Source organism: Corythoichthys intestinalis, chromosome 9, assembly GCF_030265065.1.
Source record: "Corythoichthys intestinalis isolate RoL2023-P3 chromosome 9, ASM3026506v1, whole genome shotgun sequence".
NCBI lineage: Eukaryota > Metazoa > Chordata > Actinopteri > Syngnathiformes > Syngnathidae > Corythoichthys > Corythoichthys intestinalis.
Window position 1 is genome coordinate 28,297,060 of NC_080403.1, and position 27,049 is coordinate 28,324,108.

Here is a 27,049-nt window from a genome sequence, read left to right on the forward strand (position 1 = left end):
GCTGTATGACTAACATTAACAGAAATTCTAGTCAGCATAGAAGATAAGACACCTAACTTTTAACATTAAAATATCTCATTTCAAAACTGCCTGTAATGATAGAAGCTGTATCACAGGATTTTGGCAGTGCCCTAACGGAAAGCACTTGCTCGTTGCAAAGAACCAAGACACAGATTGACATCTCTCCTCAATTGTTAAAATTTCATCATAAAGATGAGCCTTGCAACTTGAGCTGATACTGTAAATTATTTGAAAAACATTTTTTAAAACCGCAATGTAGTTCTCTATTACATCATGACATCTGTTTTTTTCTCTTTTAGGGGCTGTGATTTGATGATGAAAGGGAAAGTGAACACTGCTACTGAGAAAAGCAATCAGACTAAAAGTACAAACATGGTGTCAGACCTGCCTCAAGAAGTCCAACCTTGCGCGAGGGTAAGAATTAGACATGAAATCATATATTTGCAACTATATATTTGGAGCCAAATCTGGTACAGATAGTGAATTAATGGTAAATTAACAATCCACATGAAAATTGATTTGTTTCATAATATTTATATTCATAATTCTAATTTCTTTTAGCAATTTCTACAACACAATTATTTGTAAATGGAGAGTATGGTGACCTCGTGGCTTTTACCTCTGCATCACACATCAGAGGTTTAACGTTTGAAACCTTCTATCCTCTAACAGATTTTATTGTGCCTTTAACACCCCTAATTTTCCATCAAGTTTGACACACATGAATGAATGACATCTTATCTTTTCTATTTCCCTGCCTGGCAGACGTCGCGAACACCAAGGAAAGCAGCTACATTTGGGAAGCGCTCTAACTCCATGCGCAGGAATCCTAAAGCAGAAGTCACCAAAGCAGGATGGCTGTATAAGCAGGTACATTTTTAGACCACCTGGAAGGAGGTCTCAAAAAGTCACCTTCTTTGTTGTTCTTCTTCAGGAAGACACTAACTAAAATTGCTATTCCTCCATCATATGTGGATGGATCAGAATGAAATTAGCCCGGCATATTCTAGGAATGTACAATATATGCTTTGATCCTCGAAGCCCTGGTTAAAATTTTTTGGGGTCTCAGGACTGATTATTTATGTTATTAATTGCAGACATATTGTTGCCTGTAGGTTCCCAGTTAGCCAGTAGAGGGAGTCGGGGGTCCAAACTTTATTATGAACTGTTCAATAAATTTCTCTCATTTAAATTTTTTGTTCATGATTTGTATAACCTGAGGGTTGGTGACATAATGAAAGAATCAGATTTAAAAATGTTTGAGTCCGAAATCAGCCTTTAAAGCATTAAAAACTGGTATTTTGTAATCAAGTCATATTACATTTAACTGGTAATCTAATTTTGACTTTTTTAAAAAGTCAGATTTACCGGTAATTACATTCCACATTTGGCTTTCATCTGAAGGCATGAAATATTCATTAACTAGTTAACTGTTTTACTGGCAAAGAAAAATACTGTATATTTGTCTGGTTTAAGTTAACATACTAGAAGGTATATTTGTACAACGGTCTCATAGTTTAAAGAGCATATTAATATGATATGCCAATCACTGTGTGTGATATCACTAATAATCATTTTTTTGTCCTGACCAGGCAAGTACTGGAGTTAAACAGTGGAACAAGCGTTGGTTTGTCCTCTCTGACAGATGTCTGTTCTACTACAAAGGTGTGTGCTTCTTGTTTTCAAGTTTGATATGTATTCTCAATTGCATTTAGCTGATCTATGGTGAATTAGTAGCCCGCAGGAAAGATACCCTGCCGTCTTGATACACCTGTGACAACAAAAACACATATAGCAATGAATAATTCTACCGTCATTTTTGGACTATAAGGAGCACCTGACAATAAGACGCCACCCAAAATTGACACGAAAATGGCATTTATTCATAGATAACCACGCCGGACTATAAACTGCAGCTGTCCTCACTCTTATTATGGGATATTTAAATCAAAATATATTAACCAGTAACACTTTATTTGAAAGCGGCGTCATAAGACCATCATCATCATGACATGATACTGTTATGAGCATTAATGAATGCAGATGACAGACGTCATTTAGTCTCATCTGGCAAATTATCTCACTTTTGAATGGATGTAAAATATCTGAGCTGGACAGAAATTGAGTTAGTGAAAAAAAATTGCTGGATGACACTTAATGACATCTGTTAAAAAGGAAAAAAGTAACGGCTTATAGTCGAAAAATTACGGTAATAATTACGGTATATAAATCACAAATCTAACAGGCACACTTGCATTCAAATGTTTGAATGAAATTATGGGGTTATGTAGTTATATACCGTGTTACTCTGTAGAAACGAACAACTTAAGTACTTGTAAGGATGGTTGCTTTAACTGGGTTACCAGTCTTTCTTATCTACCTTCGTACTGGTTTAAAGTACCATATAATAAAATAAGAATGCTAAATTCTTTTTAAAATATCACTTTGTATTAATATTTCTGTGAACAGAAATGTTTCAATACAACAATATTGGTACAGGTGTTACACTTTAAAAACATGATTATGTCACCACTTTCAGAAACAAATGTTCTCGCAGTGCACATGCTGCACAAAGATTAGTGTTTGTGAATGTTCATTGTATGTCAGATTGTGTCTTCACATTCTGTGAATGTGCATTCACTCATGAGGGGCGTGTACAAATGCAGATTAATGGGTCATTGGTCATATTTGATTCTGCTTTAACAGTAATAGCTTTCTTTTCAATCACAACAGCAATTTAAACCTATATTTTCTGACTCAAGACAAAGTTCAGGATAACGATAGTTGATGTTTTAGATGAAAATCAGAGATTTGATGGAGAAGTGAAATATATTATATAATTTACTGTATATATTGTTATAACTTGTATGAACTTAACAAAATGTGAATTACATGAGATAATTCAGTAAGACTATATCATTTGTCAAAGGCTCCTCTCTTTGTAGCATTTTTTTCTGCATCTGTAAAAATATCCAAATTAATACAATTATTTAAATAATTAATAATAGAGCAAATAATAAAGTGTAAGCTGTAATTTCAAAATGAAGTTATTAATATTTGAGATAAAAAAAAAATAAAAAATAAAAAATAAAAAATAAAAACATGCAGATGGTTAACATCATAAAATTGTATCTGATAGTTTTCCAGAATCTATTTTATACAAAATACCACATCTGAGCTACAATCAATTATATCAATTTACAATAAATACTTAAAACATTAAATCTCTTTCTTAGAAGTGGACAACGGGTAATTTCAATCTTTTATGTAGTATGTGTTGCGATTCACTGAATTATGCTGATTCAACAATGCACTCTCATTGCAAATCGGAGTCACGTTGCATATTTTTGTGTTTACTGACCATTGAGAAAACATAATACAACTGTTAAACTTTCTGCAATGTTCTTTTATTCAAATAACCGGCAATATCTTTAACTCCTCAATTTCTGTCCATTCAGGTTTATCCCCTGTGCTCATTTGGGTTGCTTTAAGATTGTTTTTCTTTTTCCATTTGTATTTTTTGCAACTGTAGCTGATAAAGAAGCAGATTTTCTTCACCAAGTTGTAAATCTGTTTACTTTGTTCTGTTTACTTTTTAACTTAACTCCTGTACTTGGGGATTCACTCTTCATTCTGACCACGTCTCTTTGTTCCCTGCCTCTCCTCTGCATGGCCCAGCTGTATTTTTTGAAAAAGGGGCCTGCTGAGAGGGAGCAAAAGAGGCAGTAATGTGGCCAGTGCAATGTAGCAATGTGATAGCTATGCCAGCAAAGACCAAACCTCAAAGAATGGACATAAGAAAAGCACTTTTGTGCTCTGTGCCGTGATTTATAAAACTGCCTCTACTCTTCCTTTAAACCACTGTGGTGTGTTTGGCCCTCCGGTGTTTACAATGGCATTTGATTCCGTCTAAGTTGTACTTACGGTTGCTGTCACAAATTAGTCACTGGGTTGAGTACTGAATTTGAGACAAATTATTCAATTGTAACTACACCTGCTTTACCCTGACAAGCACCTTAATTCTTAAAGCAGGATTTACCATAATCCCATATTGTTGAGCAAATTGCACACACTACTGGTGGGTTTGTTTCCCATGAATAACTCAAGTTTCAATCTTCTACTATGTTCCCTCTTTCTAAATAGCACCCAGTGTTGACAAATTGTGTAAAAGCTGTGGAAAATTGCAATTGCACTTCCGTAGTTCTGATGGTTTCAACCATGTATACACATATACCACATATGCCTGAACACTGTTAAAGTCCCGGGATTTAAACTGGTAGCCCTTGTGTGTGCAAGTTATTTCCCGGGTCGACTGACACGGAGATTATGCAGACATTTGACTGGTCGCGTCTTAGTATTATGTCTGGAACTTTAACCGAGATGAGGCATGCATGATAGCACGCGTTTGATTCCCGGGTCACAGCACGATGACTGATGACGTGAATATCATGGCGGGCTGATCTTCATTTCCTATTTCTTCGCAGTAAAAAGAAAAAAAGGTAAACAAACATCCCAAATATCAACATGGCAAAATGGAAATGGCAGGATTAAATTTAAAACATAATAAAATCCAAATGCTACTGGATTGTAGAGCCAAGGAAGAGAGTCGATCGGCTATGTTTTGAAATGTGTAGTTTATTTTGTTGCCGATGTTAGGGTCTGCAACTGAAGAAACAACGTTAACTTGTACCTCAACGCAAAAAACAGCAGAGGGATGTCTACAAGGGTTTATTAAATACAGACAAAAATATACGCGATCACGGAAAAAGGGGAATAACACAATGGGTAGGTTGACGGGTATCAGTAATATTAACCTAAGCGGTAGGCAGAGAGCCGATAGGACAACAAAACAAGCACACTCAAATACCAGCACAACGTAGGGGATTTCAAAACAAGGGCGGCAGATGAACAAGCTAGCAAATGCACAAAATTCAAGAGTACAAGATGTTGAATGGTGCTCAGTAAGGTAATATCTCGTCACCTTTCTCTTCGATCGCCTGGGCTTGAATACAGTCTTGATGAGCTTCGATAAGCTGCAGGTACCATGTCGGGAATGCTCCCACAATCAGTGTTCTAACATATCAGAATGACCATCATATAACCTCTCATTACAACGAATATGCGGGCATGGGTAGAAGGAAATTGTACATGAAATAGCTTTCCATTCATCATGGTGGCATACCAGAGACGACGGGGAAGCATAATAAAGATTTTACCTCTCATTACAGCGCACGCGTTCTACGTTCCTACATTGGCTATTCACGTTAACAGTATTATTCACTGCACTGTTAAATTTAAACTATTTGATTATCGTCATTGTAGCAGGTATACGTCAGCTGTAATATGATGTAGAAATGTTACATTTATTTGAACATTGTCGTAGCATACAGAGGAATGGTACTCTGGTAATCACTGGAACATTGTCGTAGTATACGTAGGAATGTTTCTCTGATCAATGGTGCCAGCTCAGCCCCCCCCCCCAAAAAAACACAAAAGGGTGAAAAAAAAGCACAATTGTCTTGTGTGAATAATTCAAAATGTGAAGGAAAGGACGTAAATTGTCTTCAAATTCTGAAATTGCCCACCTAATAGAACATCTTTGTAGCATACGTAGAATGCTACTGTGATAACGTAAACTCATATGCTAGGTGTAGTTGTCAGACTGGCTTACGGGTATGCTATTCTGATAAAGTACGCTGATCTGGCAGAGCAACGGCTTTGTAACAAAACAGGATCTGACCAACAGAATGTGACAGCCGATGCTGTCCAAAAATGACGGACTGTCCGGGTTATAAAATAGTGCCAGCAGCCCTCTCCGCAAACAGAGCACCGAGTAGGCAACACGGGACAAGTCTGTGAAAGTGTCCAACCCACGTCATTCCCGGGATATCTCTCCATTTGTGAAAGCAATGACACGAGTAAATCCAGCTTCACCTTATAAGGGAATTTACTGGGATATGTGTGTGAAAGGGGCTTAACATGTGTGAAAACTTAATGTAAAAAACCATTGAAGTGTAAAGAAAGAATTCAAGATACAAAAACAAACAAACAACAAACAAGTCTGTTACTATAAAGTATGTAACAGACAACAAACCGATTGCTCCAATAATTTTTTTTTTTTATTTGACTCTTCCTGAATAATTAGATGTACGTGTCCATCGTAAATTTTGTGTTTCAATCTTGGAATAGCAAACTAAGAACACTACCCTGACAGTTCAGCTCAGTTGAAGTTTATTGTCCCCTAAGAAGGGTAAACATACTGTATCTTACAGCAGGTAAGCATACACAGAACACAACAACAGATAACTCATTCACATAAAATAACCCAGATTACAATTTAAAAATGCCATAGACAGTTTCGCATCTAGATGCAAGAATTGTGCAAATTTAGCAGCCTAATCGCACTTGGTAAAAAGGAGTTCTTTGTCCTGTTGGACTTAAAACAGGGGACTCTGAATCTCCTGCCTGAGTCCCTGAGACAGAGGACAGCATCAATTATCATAGTGCGCTAAAATGACCCACTTACAAAAATGCAGAGCTGAAGAGAGTCCCGTGTGATGTGAGATGGCATAATATCTTCTTTCATAATCATCCTTTCAATCGTTCAGAGGATTAATATTAGATCGCCAATTAGACTATAGATGCAATAAAGGTTCCTAGTCTTAAAAAATAAAATGCACCAATGGAAAAGTGCTTCCCGCTGTTTCAGACTTTGTCTGCTCGTTTGTACCTGCATTTCATACAAATTAAGATATTTAAAACTAGCCCGTGGAATTTGTCTCAGTTTTGCAAAATCATAATGCTCTAAGTACCTATAACTCTGTAAAGTCATGCAAAATTTACTGCAGGGAACGTTTGTCGGACACAATTCAGAGTTCGCCTGGCCGGTTTGCGGCTCAGATTCCAGATCTATTTGAGTGTTTGTTTTTCGCAAAAGCGCAAAAGGTGTTTTTAGGTTGAAGTTTTCAGGTTGTCTCTCTCTCTCGCATTGTTCTTGGCATGACAGTCCTCCAAAATTATATGTTTTTTTGTTTATCAACTTGAATGACTGTTCTTGCTATTTGCGCTCTAATGTGACACTCAGAGAGAAGGCATGTTACAACAATATTCTGAAATGGCTAAACAATAAGGCTTGTTTTTATTTCCATTCTGTACTGTAGCACACGAAACAAATGAAAACAACATTTTTTTTTTCAGAAACACTTTGAAGGATTGGTGTTAAACACTCAAGAACATTAAAGTTATTTTTTCTTCTAATTGTATGTCCTGCATTTGTTTAAGGGTCATTTCCTTTTTTTCGGCATAGATTTTACTACACATGCCCTTGTCTTATGTGAACCTGCCCTATTTATCTGTGTTTGGGACCAGCAATGATTTGGGCTGGCTTGCCCCCAGAGGCTAGGTTAAAATGAGGATCATGCCTGCTGCCATGGAAAGAAAATGAGTGGTGCATTCATACACTGACATAGCATGAGGAGTGATCGAAATTTTGATGGGTATTGTTAGGAAAAGGATTTTTCAGTAGAAAATGGGATCAACCGATCAATTAAAATTGATCACTTACTGTATTTACTAGAGATGTCCCGATCGATCGGGATGCCGATCGAGCGGGTCCGATCACGTCATTTTCAAAGTATCGGAACCGGCAAAAAACATATCGGCCATGCCTTTTTTAAATATATATATATTTTTAAATTAAATCATTTTCTAATTGTATTTAACGTTACAGACATAATATATTACACTCATCCAGAGTCTTTAGTTTAGGCTTAAGGTAGGGTTATCAAATTTATCCCAAAAACGGCGGTAATTATTTTTTAAAAAAATGTATCACGTTATGATATTTAACGCAATTAATGCATGCGCTGCACGACCCACTCACACATTGCTCAATCTGTAATGGCGCCGTTTTACCTATATAGAGAGATAAAAGGCAGCGTAAAATGAGTAGAGTGAATTTTGGCAGCCTTTAGAGCCATTTTTTAATTGGCTAAAACCTTACTATCCCTCTCCCTACGATTAGAAATATCATGGGAAGCAATGTGGGGAAGCAAGGTAGTAATTGATCTTTTTCTTAACACCTTATGTTATTTCCCAACGCAGAGAAGATATATCAATTGGTAGCACTTCGCACAGTCATGGTTCCACTTCCCATCATGCATTTGGGTTGAATGGCTACAGTATCATTTACTGAAAGCTCAACAAATACACTAGATCGCAATATTTAGTCACAATGTACAAAGTCACAAGTCTTTTTATCCGTGGATCCCTCTCACAGAAAGAATGTTAAAAACGTAAATGCCATCTTGAGGATTTATTGTCATAAGAAACAAATACAGTACTTATGTACTGTATGTTGAATGTATATATTTGTCCGAGTTATTTTCATTTTTTTCATAATGCATTGCCAAAATGTATATGATCGGGAAAAATTATCGGGAATAATTGGAATTGAATCGGGAAATATCGGGATCGGCAGATACTCCAACCAAAACGATCGGATCAGGAGCAAAAAAACATGATCGGAACAACCCTAGTATTTACCATTAGCCTCTGATTGTTGAATCGGGTTCACACTGCGTTGTAACATTTGTTTATATCGTCTTTTTACAAAGGACTATTTGTGTATCAGCCTAAATGCTTCAATATTTCCTGCTTTGAATGGTCATGGAACAACTTCATTCCATTGCGCTAATGATTTATTCATCTTTTGTACCGCCTATCCTCATTACGGTTGCGAGGGTGCTGGAGCCTATCCCAGTTAACTATGAGCAGGAAGCGGGGTACACCCTGAATTGTTGCCGGCTAATCACAGGGCACATGAAGACAAAAAACTTTTCATACTTACAACTACAAATATTGAGAATTTGGAGTGTCCAGTCAACCTAGCGAGCATGTTTTGGGTAGGTGGGAGGAAACCATAGTACCCAGAGAAACGCTACGCAGGCACAGGGAGAACATGCAAACTTCACATTGGAAGATTGCAACCCGGGATAGAACCCTTGATTCCATTGCTTTAATACATGATTAATACCTTCATACATATTGTATATATTGCATAGTGTACATTGGTGGTAAATAATTGACCTTTATCTAGTAAATTAAAGAACATGAAAGAGGTGTGTCTGCTGTCCCAATATCCTGCATACACTCACATGTAGCCTAGATAAAGCTGAATTGGTGTGGATGAGCAGCAGGTACAGCTGACTGATGCCCAAAATTCCTGCTGCACTGAGTCACATAGGCTGATCACTATCTTGTGTGTGCGCACAATTACCCCTCCCAAAACACACATGCACACCCCCCAACCTGCGCACACAAACACGTACGCAAGCACATGTAGAGGAGGGATCAGTGTATTGTGTGATTTCAAAAAACCCTTCCCCCTCCTTTAGATCTCTCTCTCTCTCTCTCTCTCTCTCTCTTGCTCTCTCTCTCTCTCTCTCTCTCTCTCTCTCTCTCTCGCTCTTTCTTTCTCTCTCGCTCTTTCTCAATACACACACCAGTCAGCAGCAGGACGATTGGCAATGCAGAGATATACATTCAGTGAATTAAAGGTAGGAAAAAACACAAAAAATCTATCAGCTTTTTATCTCTTTAAAAAAACATGCTGACATTCATTATTCATTCAACATGAGTGGTTTTCTTATCCAGTGGTCTTATCTAGGACCACTGTATTCTGGTGTGTGTGTGTGTGTGTGAGACGTTATGAACGTTTATCACACAAACCATGTTTCAAAGGACCATAATGGATATCTATTCTAGGAAGCGGTCACCATGGGTAAAAGTGTGTGATGCAGGGCTAAAGTCAATCCGACAACACTGTCTTGTCTTAACGTTTCAAAAAGCTCAATGTTTTGCTGCAGACCTACAGTGCAGTTCTGACCTCGTTCCATTGGCGCTCGTTTAACATGTATTCACAATATTATTTTCCTTTTCACAGATGAAAAGGAGGACACTGTGTTAGGGAGTTTGCCTCTGCTAAGTTTCCAGATTGGTGGAGTACAGCCTTTGGATAACATCACCCGCAAGTTTGCCTTTAAGGTCAGTAACATTCAAGCGAAGGGACAGATTGCGTTTCGTGTTAGAGATCAGAGTGGTACAACTGGACAGCATCATTTTCTGCAGCACTAAATAACAGACCACATTCAAGTACACCAATTGTTTATATTTTGGAGTACTACCAACAGTATCAGAATTATGTGGGGTTTTTTTTCCTGCAACCTGATTGGGCTTTTATATATATATATTTTTAATTTTTTTTTTTTTTTTTTTACTTCCGCTGATTTCATGTAGTTTAGGCCTAAGTTCTCGACTGGTTGGCTGTCAATGAATCTGATTCCATTGAATATTTTGACCTGTGTAAGCTAAAGTCACATTTGGCAAAATCAAATTGCTGACTGGAGCTTTTATTTAAAATATTGCAGTTTAAAATCTTGGTACCGTGTTAAGACGATGCCAACCATAGATAGCTGTTAAAAAGCATATCTGTGGCAGTGTTTGTTGAATATGCTATTGTTGGATTTGCACATATACTTGCATGTTATTCGTTCCTATTACTATCCGTACATTAAAATATGCAAACATCACACGTTTGGTGGTACTAGCAGGCAATGCATCTGTCTACAAAAACAGTACCACAGAGTATCAACGTAATGTGGAAAAATAAGATGATAATTGCTGATTAGAGCTTTACATGTAAAGGTAAATGGTAGTATTCAACTTGTTTCCCTTGTCTGTACCTGCATGAAACAGAGTCTTTTTGTCCTGACATTTTTTCTTAATAGAATTACTTCTAGTCATTATGAGTTTCTGTCATCTTTCAGGACATTTTGTTCTTTCGTTGACTCTTTCATTGCATATCCTGGATGGGAGCAAAGTCCAGAACATGTAGCGTTTGTGTACTCATACACACACACATGCACACCCACTCAAACACATACTTCCCTGTACACCTGCAGTTGAGTCTGCCATGGCAAATACACTTAGCGTTGACCACTTGTAATGGGGTTAATTTAATCGATATTTCTGACTGAACATTTGGTACTGTTTGCAGTCTAGTGTCAATGTAATGTAGTTAATATTAACAGGGAGATTTTCAAAATACAAGGTACTGCATTTCAGTTTTAATGGCATAATCCCATCCATCCATATTCAACACCAATTACATCCAAAATCAGACAAATATATCACTAAAACATCAGGGACTGATGGTGTAAACGACTAACAAAATATGATTGCAACACATAGTAAAATGTAATGATGAGACTTCATTGTCTGGGTGGGAGGTGTATCCAGAAATAATGTGATAAGGCATTTGATGATGTTTTAAGACTAAAAAAAGCAGAGTAAAGCTAAGTTTGGCACTTGCATTTTGATCACAGAAAACTTTAATCAAATACACACAGAGAAGCATCATGATTCACAGAGCGTAAGTCTCAATACCCCCAATGGATAGCAAACATTATCAAATAGCTGACACCATGCAAAGAAATGTTGACAACTGCCTAAATTACCGGTAGTTGTGTAAACCCTTAACATACCCATGTACGTAACAGTCAGACTCTTTGACTATTGATTTAAATTAAAAAATAATAATAATTAAAAAAAATAAACAAGGACTGGAAGTGCAAGACGTGTGCGTAGTGTGTATCACCGCTTGGGAACCAGTAAAAATACAAATTACTCAGCTCACTGGGTGATATGTCAGTTGACTTTGACCTAAAGGCGTGGTTCACCCTGCATTAGTTGTCAGCCAATCACAGTGCTTATGCAGATAAACAACTCTTTATCTTCTATTCTATTCTTTTATTTGCAACTTACTCCAACTACAGAGCTTTTTTTTTTTTTTTTAAGTTCAGGGTTTATTAAATGATCTCGCCATGCTTTGGGAATGTGGGAGGAAGCTAAGGTACCCAGAGAATAATCATGCCAGCACGGGGAGAACAAAAATGCTTACAAGTGACCACTAATAACTTGATCAATTCTAAATTGAGACCAAAGATTTTAATTTAGGAAAGTTACATTTAAAAAAAAAAAAAAACCTCTGGAAGTCTACAATTATGTTTACTATTTCACAATAAATACAAACTAGTATGGCACTTACCCAACCTTGCAGCATCGGAAACACCATTGATTTTTGCATCAACAATCGCATGAACCTAATTTGAAATGTGCAGCACAGTGGAAGCGTTGTGAGCACTGGTGCCTCCCAGGATAATGTTCTATTTTTGATTGTCACTCATTTTTCTATAGTATATGGAGTTAGAGCAGTGGTTCTTAACCTTGTTGGTGCTACCGAACCCCACCAGTTTCATATGCCCATTCACCGAACCCTACTTTAGCGTTAAATAAAATATGATTTTTTAATTTTCAAATTCAAGACATACAGGTTTTCTACTGGTACACAAAATTAACCTTGCAGAACAAAACCAACTTAGTGCATGAATTCACAACAAATGACATACAGTACCTGCTTTGCGGTCAGGTACGCAACTTCATATGATGTTGTGACGATCAGTTTGTTAGTGGGTACAAATCAAAGAGCAGGCAGAGTGACCTTATATTCGAATTTGGCTCTGTTCACCTTTAATTCAGCAAACGTTGTGTTCTTATATTCGCCATCTCCATGCAGCTTCTTAAAGTGTTCCTTTAGTTTGTCTGGTGCAAGGCTAGAGTTGCTCAACTTGGCATTGGAAAACATGCAGCTAGGATGCTGACTCTCATCCCGTTCCGTGATTCATGAGAATCCATATTGTATATATTCGTCCAACCACTTTCTTTTTACTCGACATAGTTAGTATGGATTAAAATATGAAGAAAGTAATTATACTACTTACTGCGATGACTCTCAGACGTTGTATCAGTCCTGAGTGCACTAAATTCTTTGCAGCACTGATTGGCCAAGCAATCTCACGTGATCATCTGCAGCCAGTGATGGCCACGCGGGGCATGCCATCGCGTATAGACATGATGAGTCGGTGTGTCTTGACCTCAGCGGCAGAGACGCCACCGAACCCCTGAGACCGACTCACCGAACCCATAGGGTTCAATCGAACCCAGGCTAAGAACCACTGAATTACAGTTTTAATCCGCGCTTGCTTTAGGACTCTGCGTGTAGTCTTGCTTACTCCCATCATCAGAAATATATGTTAGGTTAATGGAATACTCTGCATTAGCATGCACGTGGAGAAACTGGTTGGCTGTTTCTGTCTATCAGTCCTGTGTTTGCAATCCAGGGTGTTTTCAACCTGTCATTCAGAATATTAGGCATTGAATGGAAGGATGTTTAAAGGAGGAAATGGATGGATGATTGGAAAAAGAACATACTTGACGTCACATAGAAATACTACCTCCCTTTACCTTGTAAGGCCATTTTTGCCCGTGTTGTCACCATACCGGTGGTACTATAAATCAAGGTTCTATATGCTCTTTGGAGCGTTTCTAAATTGATTTGTTGTTGACAGTTATCCCGCGTTTCCTCTAATAATACAGTATACTGTCATTTGTTCATTGTAATATCCTGGTTACAATTCCGTAGTGCCACATATCAGTTTGTCATGATAATTTGGATGTTTTGTTGAATGTTCAGTTAGTTTACTATTTACACTTAGAACACTAATGAAGTTTTTGCCAGAGCACATGTTTTTTTTTTAAATTTTGACCTTATTTGCTCAATGTTCTGAAACAATTATTCTACTCAGTCTGGGGCATTTGGCCATTTTTCAATCGTGTATTCCGTGTACTCTTTGGATGTTATAACAAAGGTCCTGTCTCAATTTTGCAATCTCCTCTGGGTATTTTGATTAAGGATCATTTTCAACTTCCAAAATTCACTGATCCAAGTACCTGTGACCTGTAAGCTATATGTAAAACCCATAGATAACACATGCAAACTGAGGGGCAAAACGCACGAGAGCTGATGAGTGGTGGCAAAATGCGAAAGTCATCGCCATTCAGCTGAAAGCCAACACAGAGGACGTGATGCAACTGTAGTGGTAAGCAAGAACGACACGCATCGCCCTCTGGCTGTGCGTCATTGCTCGTTTCTGATTGGCTATGAATTTGGAGGGCATTTCAAAATTTCTGTTTTACTGAGTACCAACATCTTCCCATGCTGCTGCTTTTTTAATTTATGTCATGGAAAGTATGCCGAGAGTTATCATAAAGTATGTGCTGATCGCGCATGCACTGCTAAAATTACACGCTCCTCCGTGTTGACAGTTTTTTCTTTTTATTTTTTGTGACAAGCAGTGTTATACAATCACTTAAACTTGTAAAGAAGAGCAAATGTACAAGAGATATGAGAGAAAAATTAAATATCCATGTTGACATTTTTTTTTTCTTTCCATGTTGACAACATGTGGCGTGTGGATGTTAATTTCCGGGTTGGCCAGCGTCCTCGCAGAGTGATTTGTCAATCAATAAATCCGTTGCTGATTAGTTGTAGTGCCAGGCCACAGCAGCAGAAATAAAATAATTTCCTATTTTCTTATATCGCATCGCTGGTCCTCGTTTACATGTGTACGAGCGATTGATTTTCGCCTCAACACGCTTGTTGCATAGAAAATGTATTGAACATGAACGACGTAGCCTCCCGTGTGTTTTGCCCGTGAGGAGGTTAATACTAGGGCTGTCCCAAACGATTATTTTTCTCCCAATTAGTCTGCAGACTTTTCTGACAATTAGTCGACTAGTCTAATAATTTTTTTCATGAACTTTTTTTCTTTTTAACTAATCTTGCGATTAAATTTTTGTTGACGATCATTAATTCACAATAACATTTCGGAACAATTAAATTCTTTATTAAAGTACGAATAAACACATGAATAACTATAATAAATCACAAATAAACAATGAGGTCAAATACTGATGGCAATAACTAGTGCAAAAGAATGGAATATAAACACATTCAGAACACTGTGATTTCACTTTTCCAACAGGATTCAAAACAATTCTTACTTTCTCTTTTTGTGGGATGTCTACGGTGTATCACAAAAGTGAGTACACCCCTCACATTTCTGCAGATATTTAAGTATATATTTTCATGGGACAACACTGAAAAAATGACACTTTGACACAATGAAAAGTAGTCTGTTCATTTATTTTCCCCTCAAAATAACTCAAAATATAGCAATTAATATCTAAACCCCTGGCAACAAAAGTGTGTAATACCGCATGGGAAATACATACTGTACATCCCTGAATGTCCAAATTCAGTACTGCTTGTCATTTTCCCTCCAAAATTTGATGTAACTCGTTACAGGAGTGCTGTCTGCATTGCTGCAGACCCCACTCACATGACGTCACAACCACGCCTCTGCGCCATATTGTCCCTCAACTCGTTGTGTTTACGCATTACCGCTACGTAAATTCCTCCTATTATGGTATGTTTTTCTGCTCGTTAACATTAATAATCAAAATGGTGAAGGCGTGTGTGGCGGTTGGTTGCAGTAACAGAGAAGATAGACAGAGAGACTTGAAGTTCTACCGTATTCCGAGAGACCCGTAGAGGAGAGCGAGATGGACTGCTGCAATTCGACGAGTAAACTGGGCACCAAACGATCACCACAGATTATGTAGTAGTCATTTTATATCTGGTAAGATGCATTTAATATATATTTAGAGGGTTTTGGGCTGCCACCCACAATTAAGATCATTGCGAGGCTAATCGCCGACAACATACAGTTTCAAATTCAAGATGCTTATTTCTTCCACCATCATTATTTTTTGAATAATATTTAGCTGGTACCAAGTGAAAAAAGCTGGCCTCATCTACGGATCATCAGTTAAACAGGTGTGTCCAAACCTTTTGCAAAGGGGGCCAGATTTGGTGTGGTAAAAATGCGGGGGGCTACCTTGGCTGATTTACATAGAACAATATATTTAAACAAATTTTAGCAAGCCCTTCTGTGTGTAACATTTGCTTTATTATTATTTTTTTAAATTCATAATTTCAACAATCTCGTCTTTGTGGCGTTCTCTTTCGACACTCGGGCTCTTGCGAAATACTGCTGCTGTGAAATTAAACTAGCTTCAAGTTGCTTTAATTTCTCGCTGCGTATCTTCCCTGTAATGTTGTACATGTTAGCGTGTCTTGTTTGGTAATATCGCGTCACATCGAACTCTTTGAAAACAGCGACTGTCTCTTTGCAAATGAGGCAGACACAGTTGTTGCGTATTTTATTGAAGAAATAGTCCAATATTCACCTATCCTTGAAGCGTCGGCCATCGCAGTCAACTTTTTTTTTTAATTGATTGTCGCCATTTTAGAAAATTGGAAGTAAAGGGTCACACGGGGGTAATGTTGCTTAGAGTGCTGCTGTTAAAGTTTTTCAAACTTTCGTGAGAATACGCTGAGTTTCTGTGGACAAGATAGTTGTAAATATCAGGGTAGCAGATGTCAGGCAGAGACGGCGAAGACAGTGGGTTGAAAAATATCGATTTAGGCATCAAATATGGATCTGGTGAATGGATCGACCGAAGGTTTTTCCACATAATAGCTTTTATGCAACACATCCAATGAGTTTACAGCGTCTGAAAGCACCGGGGCTACCATGAATTGCACTATAAATTGCACGACAAATTGAAACCATTGAGAATACGGATAAACAATGACGGACAATATGGTGGCCGGATACAGCGACACGTCATTGTGTGACGTTGGTGATTGGGTTCTATAGGCATGACACACTTATCTTTGTACTCCTCACCTGGTCTCCGCCACACATGCTTGAGATCATCGGAACCAAACAAATTAATCTTCTTCTCATGAGACCATAGGACATGGTTCCAGTAATCCATGTGCTTTGTTGACATGTCTTCAGCAAACTGTTTGCAGGCTTTCTTGTGTAGCATCTTCAGGAGAGGCTTCCTCCTTGGGCGACAGCCATGCACACCAATTTGATGTAGAGTGCTGCGTATGGTCTGAGCACTAAGAGGCTGACCCACCCACCTCTTCAATCTCTGCAGCAATGCTGGCAGCACTTCTGTAATGAGTCACAGGACATTTTGGAGGGAAAATGACAAGCAGAACTCAATTTGGACATTTAGTAATGTAGGTATTTACTAAGGGGTGTATTCACTTTTGTTGCCAGGGGTTTGGATATTAATGGCTATATTTTGAGTTATTTTGAGAGGAAAATAAATTAACTCTATTATATAAGCTGCACACAGACTACTTTTCATTGTGTCAAAGTGTCATTTTGTAAGTGTTGTCCCATGAAAAGATATACTTATATATCTGCAGAAATGCGAGGGGTGTACTCACTTTTGTGATATACTGTATATTATTCTCAGCAGTAGAGTGAGCACCAGCAAAGTAGATAAATAAATGTCACGTATCACTGGAGTGAAGTACGTGAAAAAAACTCAGTGATGCACGTTGCTACAACGCTACGATGGAATATTAGGGCCAAATGAATTGAAAAAAAAAAAAAAGAACGAAATCAAAGTCGTATTATTGCTACGAGAAACAAAGGTCGCATTATTACGCAGGGTTAATGTAGCTGTGAGCCGCTATGCACTTTGCATACATGTACCTTCGCTGGGAGCGCCGACGCAGCGTTAGTATAAATTCTTCTATTGATTATAATTTGATGTAGATAAAACAAAATATTAAGGATTGCCTTATTTGTAAAACCGATTCTAAAACACAAGATGCTTTCAATATTGTTGATTTTAACTTAAGCGGAAACGCGATACGTAAAGTATGTAGCTGCTTATTCAGCTACATTAGCCCTTAATACTCTTTCGTATGACCCACATAAAGGCAACTTCAATAAAAAATGTCGTTAAATTGACTTACGGTCCGCCAGCTTTTTCTCTCCTGTCGTTTTCCAAAAGTATGCCTGGGTGACGGCGCTGTTAATTCACGGTGACGTGCTGCCGTTGTATTCTCGCAGTCGGCGTGATGTCACGATGACGTCATTTTCGCATAGCAACGTGTCACCATTTTGAGATGGGGGCACGCACAGGTAAACATCCCTAGACAAACGTCTCAAATTCATATATTTCAGCTTTGTTTTGCGTCTTTTTTTTTTTTTCATAAAAACGTCTTACACATGACTTATTATTATCACGAGTCACTGCCGACAGACGCAAGGAGGCGATATAAATTAGGGTGTAATGGCCTGCAAATCTGCCCGTACAAAGTCGCAGCTAAAAGCTGGATAAACAATCCAAAGAAACTGCCTGCATTGGAGTTCGGAAACATGTATCACCCAGTAAATTGACCTTTATCAATTACGTGGAATATGTACTGTGTGGAACTAAGAAAACTGGTAGTATATACGGAGTGATAATTCCTGCTGTAACCGGTAATTCGCCTCCAAGTGTTATTTAGCCGTGAACATGTCACGACAAACCAATTCCCATCAGGCCAATAATATACCGATTGACCGATCAGAGCAGTTCACGGCAAAAGAAAAATAACTCTTTGCGAGTTGTCGGTTACGGTAATAATAACCACTGCCTGGTCAATTGAGTCCTAGCAGCTAATTGGTGCAAAAAAAAAAAAAAATCGATTAGTTTACTCACCAGTAGTAAAATGTCGGGTGCAAACGTAAATGTGCCTGGATTTAGGTTCCCACTGACGAGAATGGTCCACGAACCCGTCTTCTTTTACTGTTCCTCGATTGTTTGCTTTCAGCCATTTGCTTGTCCTTTTCTTCTCACGAGGAAGAATGGAGAACTTCAAATGCGGTTCCGAACTCTTCCTTGTGTTACAACCCGCAACACGGCAACTTTTAGTCATTCCGACGGAAAAAAGGACCGCAAATAAGACAAAAGTTCAACTCGTTTGTACTACAATGCACGACAGAGCAACTGCTTGTGACTCGTGTTTTGCCCCAATTTCAATGTGGCGACGCTTTGTTGTGGCTGGTGACGTCATTAATGCCCGGATGTCCGACTGCTAGTATGCAAACTTGGCACACGACAGTGTACCTTCCTTTGTTTCGTTAAAATAAGTCCATGCTTTGGTCCCTCTTGGTGCGCTTTTTTTTGCCTGGTACACCAGACTCACCGCAGTTCCAGCTATTGAGTCTGGCCACCATTCAGCGGATACAATTTCCAGGGCGGAGCAAGCCACAGCAAACAGACAGCGGAGTGGACCAATCAGCGACGGGCAGACGTGACGTTAGTAAAACGACGAGGGCAGGACGAGGGACTTGCGCGCGGAAGTAAACATACGAGGAGAGCGGAGTTTATTCAACATGGCTAGCGCGAGACAGACTGTTGTCAATGACTCGTGTCGATGTGTTTTTGGTAATTTAAAACTGATTTTACCATGGATTGGAATATATTCTCGGCTCTCCTGTTCACCATCTGTGTTGTAGTGTAGACGACTTTCGACGCACAAGAGTGACGTTGCTCGTTAAGAACACGTCACGCAAATAAACGAATCTGATTTGTCGATTGATTTTGTACCTGCTCGAGAGGCCGTTAATGGGCTGGTTCCCAGACTTTTCTCTCAGTGTTTGAAAAATACAGGGAGAACAGTCTGGCCGTGCCAGGCAACGCTTTTTTGGCTTTCCCTGCTTGAATCCCTTGTGTGCCATTCTCAACTTTCCACGCATACATTTTTTTAACCCTTTATTAACTGTTGATGGGATGGTGATTGACTAATTATTATTATTATTATTATTATTATTATTTATCTCACTGAACACATTTGCTCAGACATTCAATGCACTTCACCACAATCAACAGAACTCTGCAGTAAAAATTAAATTGAATCTTTATGATCAGTACTTTTTGTAATTTTGTACTTTTGTGCGCAACTGGGCCCCTGCTAAAAGCTTTCGATAGTTTCTTTGGAGTGTCCTATTCGCCCATCTTAACATATGAACTGCTGGTGTATAATCATGTACTATATTTGATGATGTGCGAATAAACTGAAACTGAACTGAATGACAGTCCTAAAAAATACAAATTGGAGATGAACTCTTTGTCAATATGTTTTCCAATTTATTCATTCTGTCAAGTATAGGGGCACACACGGCTGGACTCAAAATCACAAGACATGAGAGATTGGGATCGTCCAATAAACGTTTTATCCAAAAAGCAGTGTGAAAACAGGCTTCAAAGTTCCAACAAAAACCTGACAAGGCAAAAAACTGAACTTGAAGATGGTGACGTAGCTTCCTACTTCTCTCCAAACACAGGAAAACGCACTGGCACAGGATAAAAAATTTTTGACGTATTTAAGACGTAGGGCTAATACTAAACAAGTGTATGGACTATAGTAATGAAGGGAGGAAAGACAAAGCTGACTAAGAACACAAATTAAAAGAGGAACTCATTAAAATAAAATAGGATATGAAAGAATAAATCAACGCTGCTCATGACTTATCCCAAAAATGGACGCGGGGGTGCTGAAGCCTATTCCAGCTAACAACGGGCAGAAGGCAGGGTACACTATAAACTGGATGCCAGCCAGTCACGGTATTTGCCTATGCATGGGAGGGTTGTCCTGACCTCAGATGACCAGCTATGTTGTCAATTAGGTCAGTCAAACCTTTTCTCATACATGCTGGCAACACACATGCTACTGGGTAAACAAAATTATACAATACACTAAAAATGACACAGATGTGCTAAATTCAATCTTTGTGTCATTTTGATCCCATACAAAATGTTTCAGTGATACATACATTCAGTGTTTTACAACATAGTGGAACAAAGTTTACAGGACTTGCATTTTGGACACCAACTACTACAACCTATCCAGTCTATCTTGAAAAGTGCTGAAAGCAAAGTCAATGCATTATTATTATTTTTAAACAAACAATCAAAGGGTCAGGAAGCAAATTGTTCATTTTTTCTTAAAGCAGTGTGAAAACAATCTCCCATATACAAATCATACACGGCTGAAACCATGTCCCATACGATCCGCGCAGATGAGTGACTTTGGGTCTACGAGTGGCTTTATTTCTGCCTTTCAATTGTGGAGTTCTCAAAACCTGTTGTACCTGCAGCTTTGCAACCTGGCTCCACAGACAGGGGAGTGTCCATAGCCAGAGGAAATCAAGTGAGAAGAAAAGTATGCAGCATGTCTAAAAGAGTTTCAGTCCATAAAGAGCATATATTATAAAACAAAAGAGAAGGAAAAAACAGCAGCAACAACAACAACTTGGTGACTGTATACAAACAAGTGAGTTTCTGAAATTCCTGATTGTACTCATTAAGTGTAGAATTACACATTCTTGTAAATCTTTTTTGTTGTTGTTGTTTGCAAAGTTCTTATACTAGGACTGAAGTGAGCCATGTGTAGTGAACTGTTTTATGTTATTGATCGTTGGGATGTCACACGCAACACAATGTACAGTATGTGTATGTGTAAGTACGTACAAATCTGTGTTTGCCTCTTTGACTCTCATTACTCCACTATAATGTTAAACCTGTGTATCTGTGCAGTTTGTGTGGGCAGTGCAGGTATGCCTCACCCTGGCAACTTCCAGTTTGATAATAGCGTCAGCTCGTCACACCTTTGTTTGTTTGTTTTTTTTTCTTTCTTTTTTTTTTCAGGAACTGTGATTTTTTGACAAAATCAGCTGTGAACCAGTATAGTTATGCTTACCAGTGATCCCAATGATAGAAAGTGCAATACTGGGAAAGAAAAGATGAATTTGTAACTATTTTCACTGTTGTTTTAGGAAACAAAATGGACACAAATGCTCACTTTATCACACTCTTTCCAACATAAATCTTTGGGTGTTGTTCTGTTATAGTCTTGAGCAGACCCGGAGTGGCTAATTGGGAGGATTGGGATGAATCCCGGTGGGGCAGCCAGCCAGGAGGGCCGGTCCAGTTTTTACATATTTTTTAATACGAATATAATTTTTTGTTTGGTATTTATTCATGACAGTGAGTATTACTTGCATGCTGTTACCGCTATCCCTATGGGCCGTCTTTAGAAAAAAAAAAAAAAAAAAAAAGGGAAGGGGGGGTTCAGACGCATCCTGACGTGTGCGGGCAAAAACTAAAACAAAAACATGCAGCTCCTCCCGCTAATTGGAGTCTGTCTTGAGCCAAATTAGCTACTAGCTCGGTGCTCGGATCATGGATAAAAAGAGCAAGGGTGGAAAGGAAAAAAATAAAAATTAAAGAGAGAAAAGCACTTGTAACATAAGTTAAAAAATGTGCAAAAATAGCAATTATTTTAATGCAATGAGCTTGCGGCCTCAAACGACATACGATTACAACAAAAGTGGTAAGAATGCAATTTGCACCGGGTGATACAACAACAATACGTAACTGTGAAAACTGGCTTGTAGCACCTCACATGTGCAGAGCAGGCAGGTAGGATTGCCATGTTCACTGAGTGAATATTGGAATTATTTTCAATTACGTAGTCATATGCTGGTGTTGTGCAGTAATGAGCAGACGTGACTTCTGCAGTGTATGTCAAGTTATTTGATGCGCCGAAAACACTCACGCACTTCACACTCGATGTCATAAAACAGCAACATAGATGTGTCAGGTTAGATCCCCCCCAAGTCCCTTGCCATTGGCTGCGTGAGCCAAGGGTGATCATGGGACACATAGTGCATATACTACATATGTGGTGTCTTTAAAGTTCCATAAAATTTACTTGAATTGATCAGAATTCTTTGTGAAAGAAAAAGTGTTTGGAGGTTCCGCTATGTTTCTGCCTTGGAAACTATGTAAGTATTTTAAATCTATCTGTGTGTATAATGGGAAGAGCTGTATGAACGAAATTTGTTAATAAGTCATGTTGTGTGGAAGCTTACCTATAGGCTACTTATAGCTTGTAGCTCAAGTGAAGTGTGGTGACTCAATGGTATTTGCATACCGGTGTGTATTGTGCAATTGTGTTGAATGCATGCGTGTTTCTATGTTAGAATTTCACAAACTTTTTACAAATTACTTCATACAAAAACAAGAAAAGACCAAGACTTGTGTTTTATTGGAGGACATTCAATGCTAGCTAGCTGTTGGACAGTGCACAAAAACGCACTGTTTTGGGCAGTACAATTACATATTATTATTTTATTTTTAAAGCTAAAAAGTAACAAAATAACCCAGAATACAATGGCATTTCCAAAAGACACAAAAATATATCCATTTTATCCTCTGCAACACTCCCAGAAAAAGAGGATGAGGAAGTACTGTAAGAAGTTTGGAACTTTTGTTCAAATGTATATATTTTTTTCGGTATCGGATCGGGACTCTTTTTCGGCAGATCCTCAAAATCAGGTGACTCGGACACCGGTGCCATAACATGCGACTGGGACATCCCTATTTAAATAATATAAAGTGGGCCGGTCTACGGCATGAAATTCCCGGGCTGAAAATGAGTCCCACTCCGGCCCTGATCTTGAGTCTCCACTTCGCTACAGTCAAAACATCTAAGCCGTTAATATGCAGAAAAGAAAAACAAAAATCATGAAAAGAGGAAATGTTCATGCAACCAATGATATTTTATGTATGCATGTACAATGATTGATTCTGATCTGAGGATCTTCAATTGTGTGCATTACCCCCCCCCCCTCTTTTTTACCTTGTATAAGCTTGAAAAATTATGTGACTAAACGTGTCACTTGGTCCACACAGGATAAATCAAACCCAAATGCTAATTTGTATTATCCAATGTTTACGGTATGTCAAACTATGTGTGTTTTATAAAGCTTCACTTTTCATTATCGTATTCTTTTTTTGGAAATTTTGTATTACTCAGATCACATGGCTATATGAAGTAGATGATAGGCACGGTATGGCTTTGTCTAGGGCCAACGAGTGACCTGCTTGGATTTAGTATCTTTAATACTGACAGCACTTCGCCTAAAATAGAATGTTTTCCACACATGATTTTTAGGATTAAAAATACCACGAGTGATGCCTTGTACTTCAACAGTGATTGTTTTAAATCTTCGAAACACCCTCAACATCAATTAGATGTTTGTCCTTAAAACATATACGCTGATAAGATATCTGATGTTCCCGGTTTCACTGTAACCTAGAATTGTGGTATGTAGCCCTACTTAGAGTAAGCCATCACATCGTCTCTGTATAGTGTGTAATACTAGTATATACTGAATACTATAATTCTCACTACCACTTTTCCTCCTTGAATCTGAAACGAAGGTTAACTGACAAGGAACGATGGGGAACAAAGGACATATATATACACACACATACACACACACACACACACACACACACACACACAAACTTACACACTGCCCCTCCTCTGTTGCTACGTTACTGCTGGGTGGTGCTGTTCAGTTAGTGAGCCCGTTGCATCACATTGCTGTCACTGCAGTAGGCGGGACATTTCTGTATTTCAAGCTTGAAAAAAGGAGTCCTTCAGCACTAGGTTGTAATATTTTTGCTGTTCATACACTTTAAATACCTCTATATTATTAAAAGGCAAATGTGAAATTATTGCTACGTCATTTCATGTACAGAGAGTAGTGGGAGAGGGTGCTGTGTATGGGCTTGATCTTTATTGCAGAAATGGAAAGCAGTGCCATTTGTAATATCTTACAGTGGTGTAGGGTATCAGCTTTGGACTGCGCTCCAATATGGACTCAAATAATAGCATTATGTTTCAGCGTTAATGGTTCCTCTGTAATAAAGATGCCACTTCTCTGTTCTCTTACTGATTCGCTCTTATTTGGCTCTGCTGCCATCTAACGGTAGTTGTAAAAAATGCTAGTGTAAATCGTCTGAAATAGGAAGTGACTGTTGACTTCATACAATATGATTTTATTTAGACAGGAGCTACTGTATTATTTGGTATACAAGTTGTAATTTTTCAATCTATTTTCAAATGTATATTTAAAAGATGATCCAACCTCCTCCTTCCACCCAAAATAATAATAATAAAATCATTTAATACTCAACAAGACCTGCATAATCCCAACCCATAACCCTGACCCCTCCTTATCTTTTCTTCCTTCCACATTGTATTTACCCACCACCTGTGAGGTCTGGCGGCCTTCACTCCTTGTTTCCTGTTTGGGTTTAGAAATAAAGCAGGTACAAGTGGTGATTGCATTTCTTATTAACACGTCTGTGTGCCATTTTGCATGCCTGTTTACTTTATAGTGCATGCTACTTTGGTTGCCATTGGCTATAAAGAAAAAAGAAACAAAAAATTGTGCAGAAAAGTTTTTCTTGTTGTCTTGTCTTCAAAAAGCAATATGTCCAATGTTAAAAAATTCAATAAACATTTCTTTAAAAAGACAGAAGAACATCTGTAGACATTTGCCATGCATGAGAAGAATGAATTTGTTTCAAATAACTGGCTGAAAATTACAAAACAAAAGTGTTCGAAGATTACTTTTTTCTCATGTGTTTTTGTTCTGTCTCCATCCGTAGGTGTGGTTGGAAGAGGAACAGGACGAAAATGACGAGTTGAATACTCCTGCTGTGTTTTGCGTCCAGGCAGAACATGCTGGAACAAGAACATATTACTTCAGCACAGACAGCTATGAAGAGCAGAGGGAGTGGATCACAGCCATGAGCGAGGCTGCGGAGGTCAACGTTAATCCATCACAAAGGTGCTCCACTGACACTTACACAGAATATTCAAATAGAATATGTTGCATACAGGCAGCATGGTAAACAGGCATAGCACACTTATTGAATAGCACACAGTTCACACAGAGTTTATATTTTTTAAGTCCTGGCTCCCGACCTTTAGAGATTAAGCATGTCAACATGGCCGTTCCAAATTTATCTATATGAGTCTGTGTTGATTAAATGTATTTATATATATATATATATATATATATATATATTAGGGCTGTCAAAATTATCGCTTTAACGCGCAGTAATTAATTTTTTAAATTAATCACGTTAAAATATTTGACGCAATTAACGCATATGTCCCGCTCAGAAAGTCTTCTGCCTTTTGGTAAGTTTTACAGCAAGGCTTTTTGTGCTGTCCAACAGCGAACTCTTGTGGTCGCTTTGCCACATGGTTTATTGTTTTCTTGCCAGTTCATTATGGCTGCACGACGTCTCGGGCTGATAATGTTGTGCTTATATGATCCTTGGACAAGATTTGTCCGTAAGTATGGTTGTTGTAAAGAATGTACATATTATGTTAGTAAGCGAAATGTTACATTTTTTTGTATGACACGTTTTTTGTTTATGTTTAGTGAACCTGTATAGCGTGCTAAGCTAACATTGTTGCTAATGCAATGCTTGTGTACTTTTATTTTATAGTTTTACAACGGTCTAAAGAGGACAATGGTTTGAGGCCATTTTATTAATAAATCAGATGAAAAAGGAAGAAGTCTAATTATTAAGGCGTCGTTCACTAGCTGTTTAGCTTTGGAAAAAGTAGACGCTTCGGAGTGAGGACAGCATAGACAGATTTAAATGACAGTAGAATGAAATGCCCATTACAGTCCTTATGTACCGTATGTTGAATGTATATATCCATCTTGTGTCTTATCTTTCCATTCCAACAATTTATTTTACAGAATATATATATAATTTACAGAAAAATATGGCATATTTTATAGATGGTTTGAATTGCGATTAATTGCGATTAATTACGATTAATTAATTTTTAAGCTGTAATTAACTCGATTAAAAAATTTTAATCGTTTGACAGCCCTAATATATATATATGTATATGAATCTCTCTCTCTGTCTCTCTCTGTCTCTGTCTCTCTGTCTCTCTCCCTCTCTCTCTCTCTCTCTCTCTCTCTCTCTCTCTCTCTCTCTCTCTCTCTCTCTCTCTCTCTCTCTCTCTCTCTCTCTCTCTCTCCCCCAAATATATATATGGTGGAAAACACTCAGGTGACACGAAGTTCCGCTCTGAGACCCCCAATTTGGCCAACTTTCAAAACTGTCCGATATGCATGTGTGATACATCCTTGGAAAGCTTAAAATCTCAATTTTCTGGGGGAAGAAAAATTTTGAACAGGAGGGCCTTTAAAAAAAAACAAAAAAGATTTAAACAGCAAAAACCTATCGAGAGGTGAGAGTACGCGAGAGCAGAATTACAGATGCCATGACTTTAACGAGATATTATCGAGTACTTACC

At 38.2% G+C, this 27,049-nt stretch overlaps 1 protein-coding gene across 15 annotated transcripts in view; it reads left to right on the top strand.

Annotated features, from left to right (window-relative positions):
- Positions 1–27,049, top strand: part of plekha6 (pleckstrin homology domain containing, family A member 6) — an 85,544-nt gene that overhangs the window by 32,650 nt on the left and 25,845 nt on the right. For 12 of the 15 annotated variants that reach the window (XM_057845272.1, XM_057845273.1, XM_057845270.1 and 9 more), the window contains 5 exons: positions 321–435; positions 787–891; positions 1,614–1,686; positions 9,965–10,065; positions 25,369–25,550. In XM_057845272.1, the coding sequence (XP_057701255.1) occupies positions 321–435; positions 787–891; positions 1,614–1,686; positions 9,965–10,065; positions 25,369–25,550 (576 nt within the window). Of the gene's footprint in view, positions 1–320; positions 436–786; positions 892–1,613; positions 1,687–9,430; positions 9,579–9,964; positions 10,066–25,368; positions 25,551–27,049 lie in introns of those variants that run through there. The other 3 variants (XM_057845275.1, XM_057845284.1, XM_057845285.1) reach the window with 3 other exon arrangements.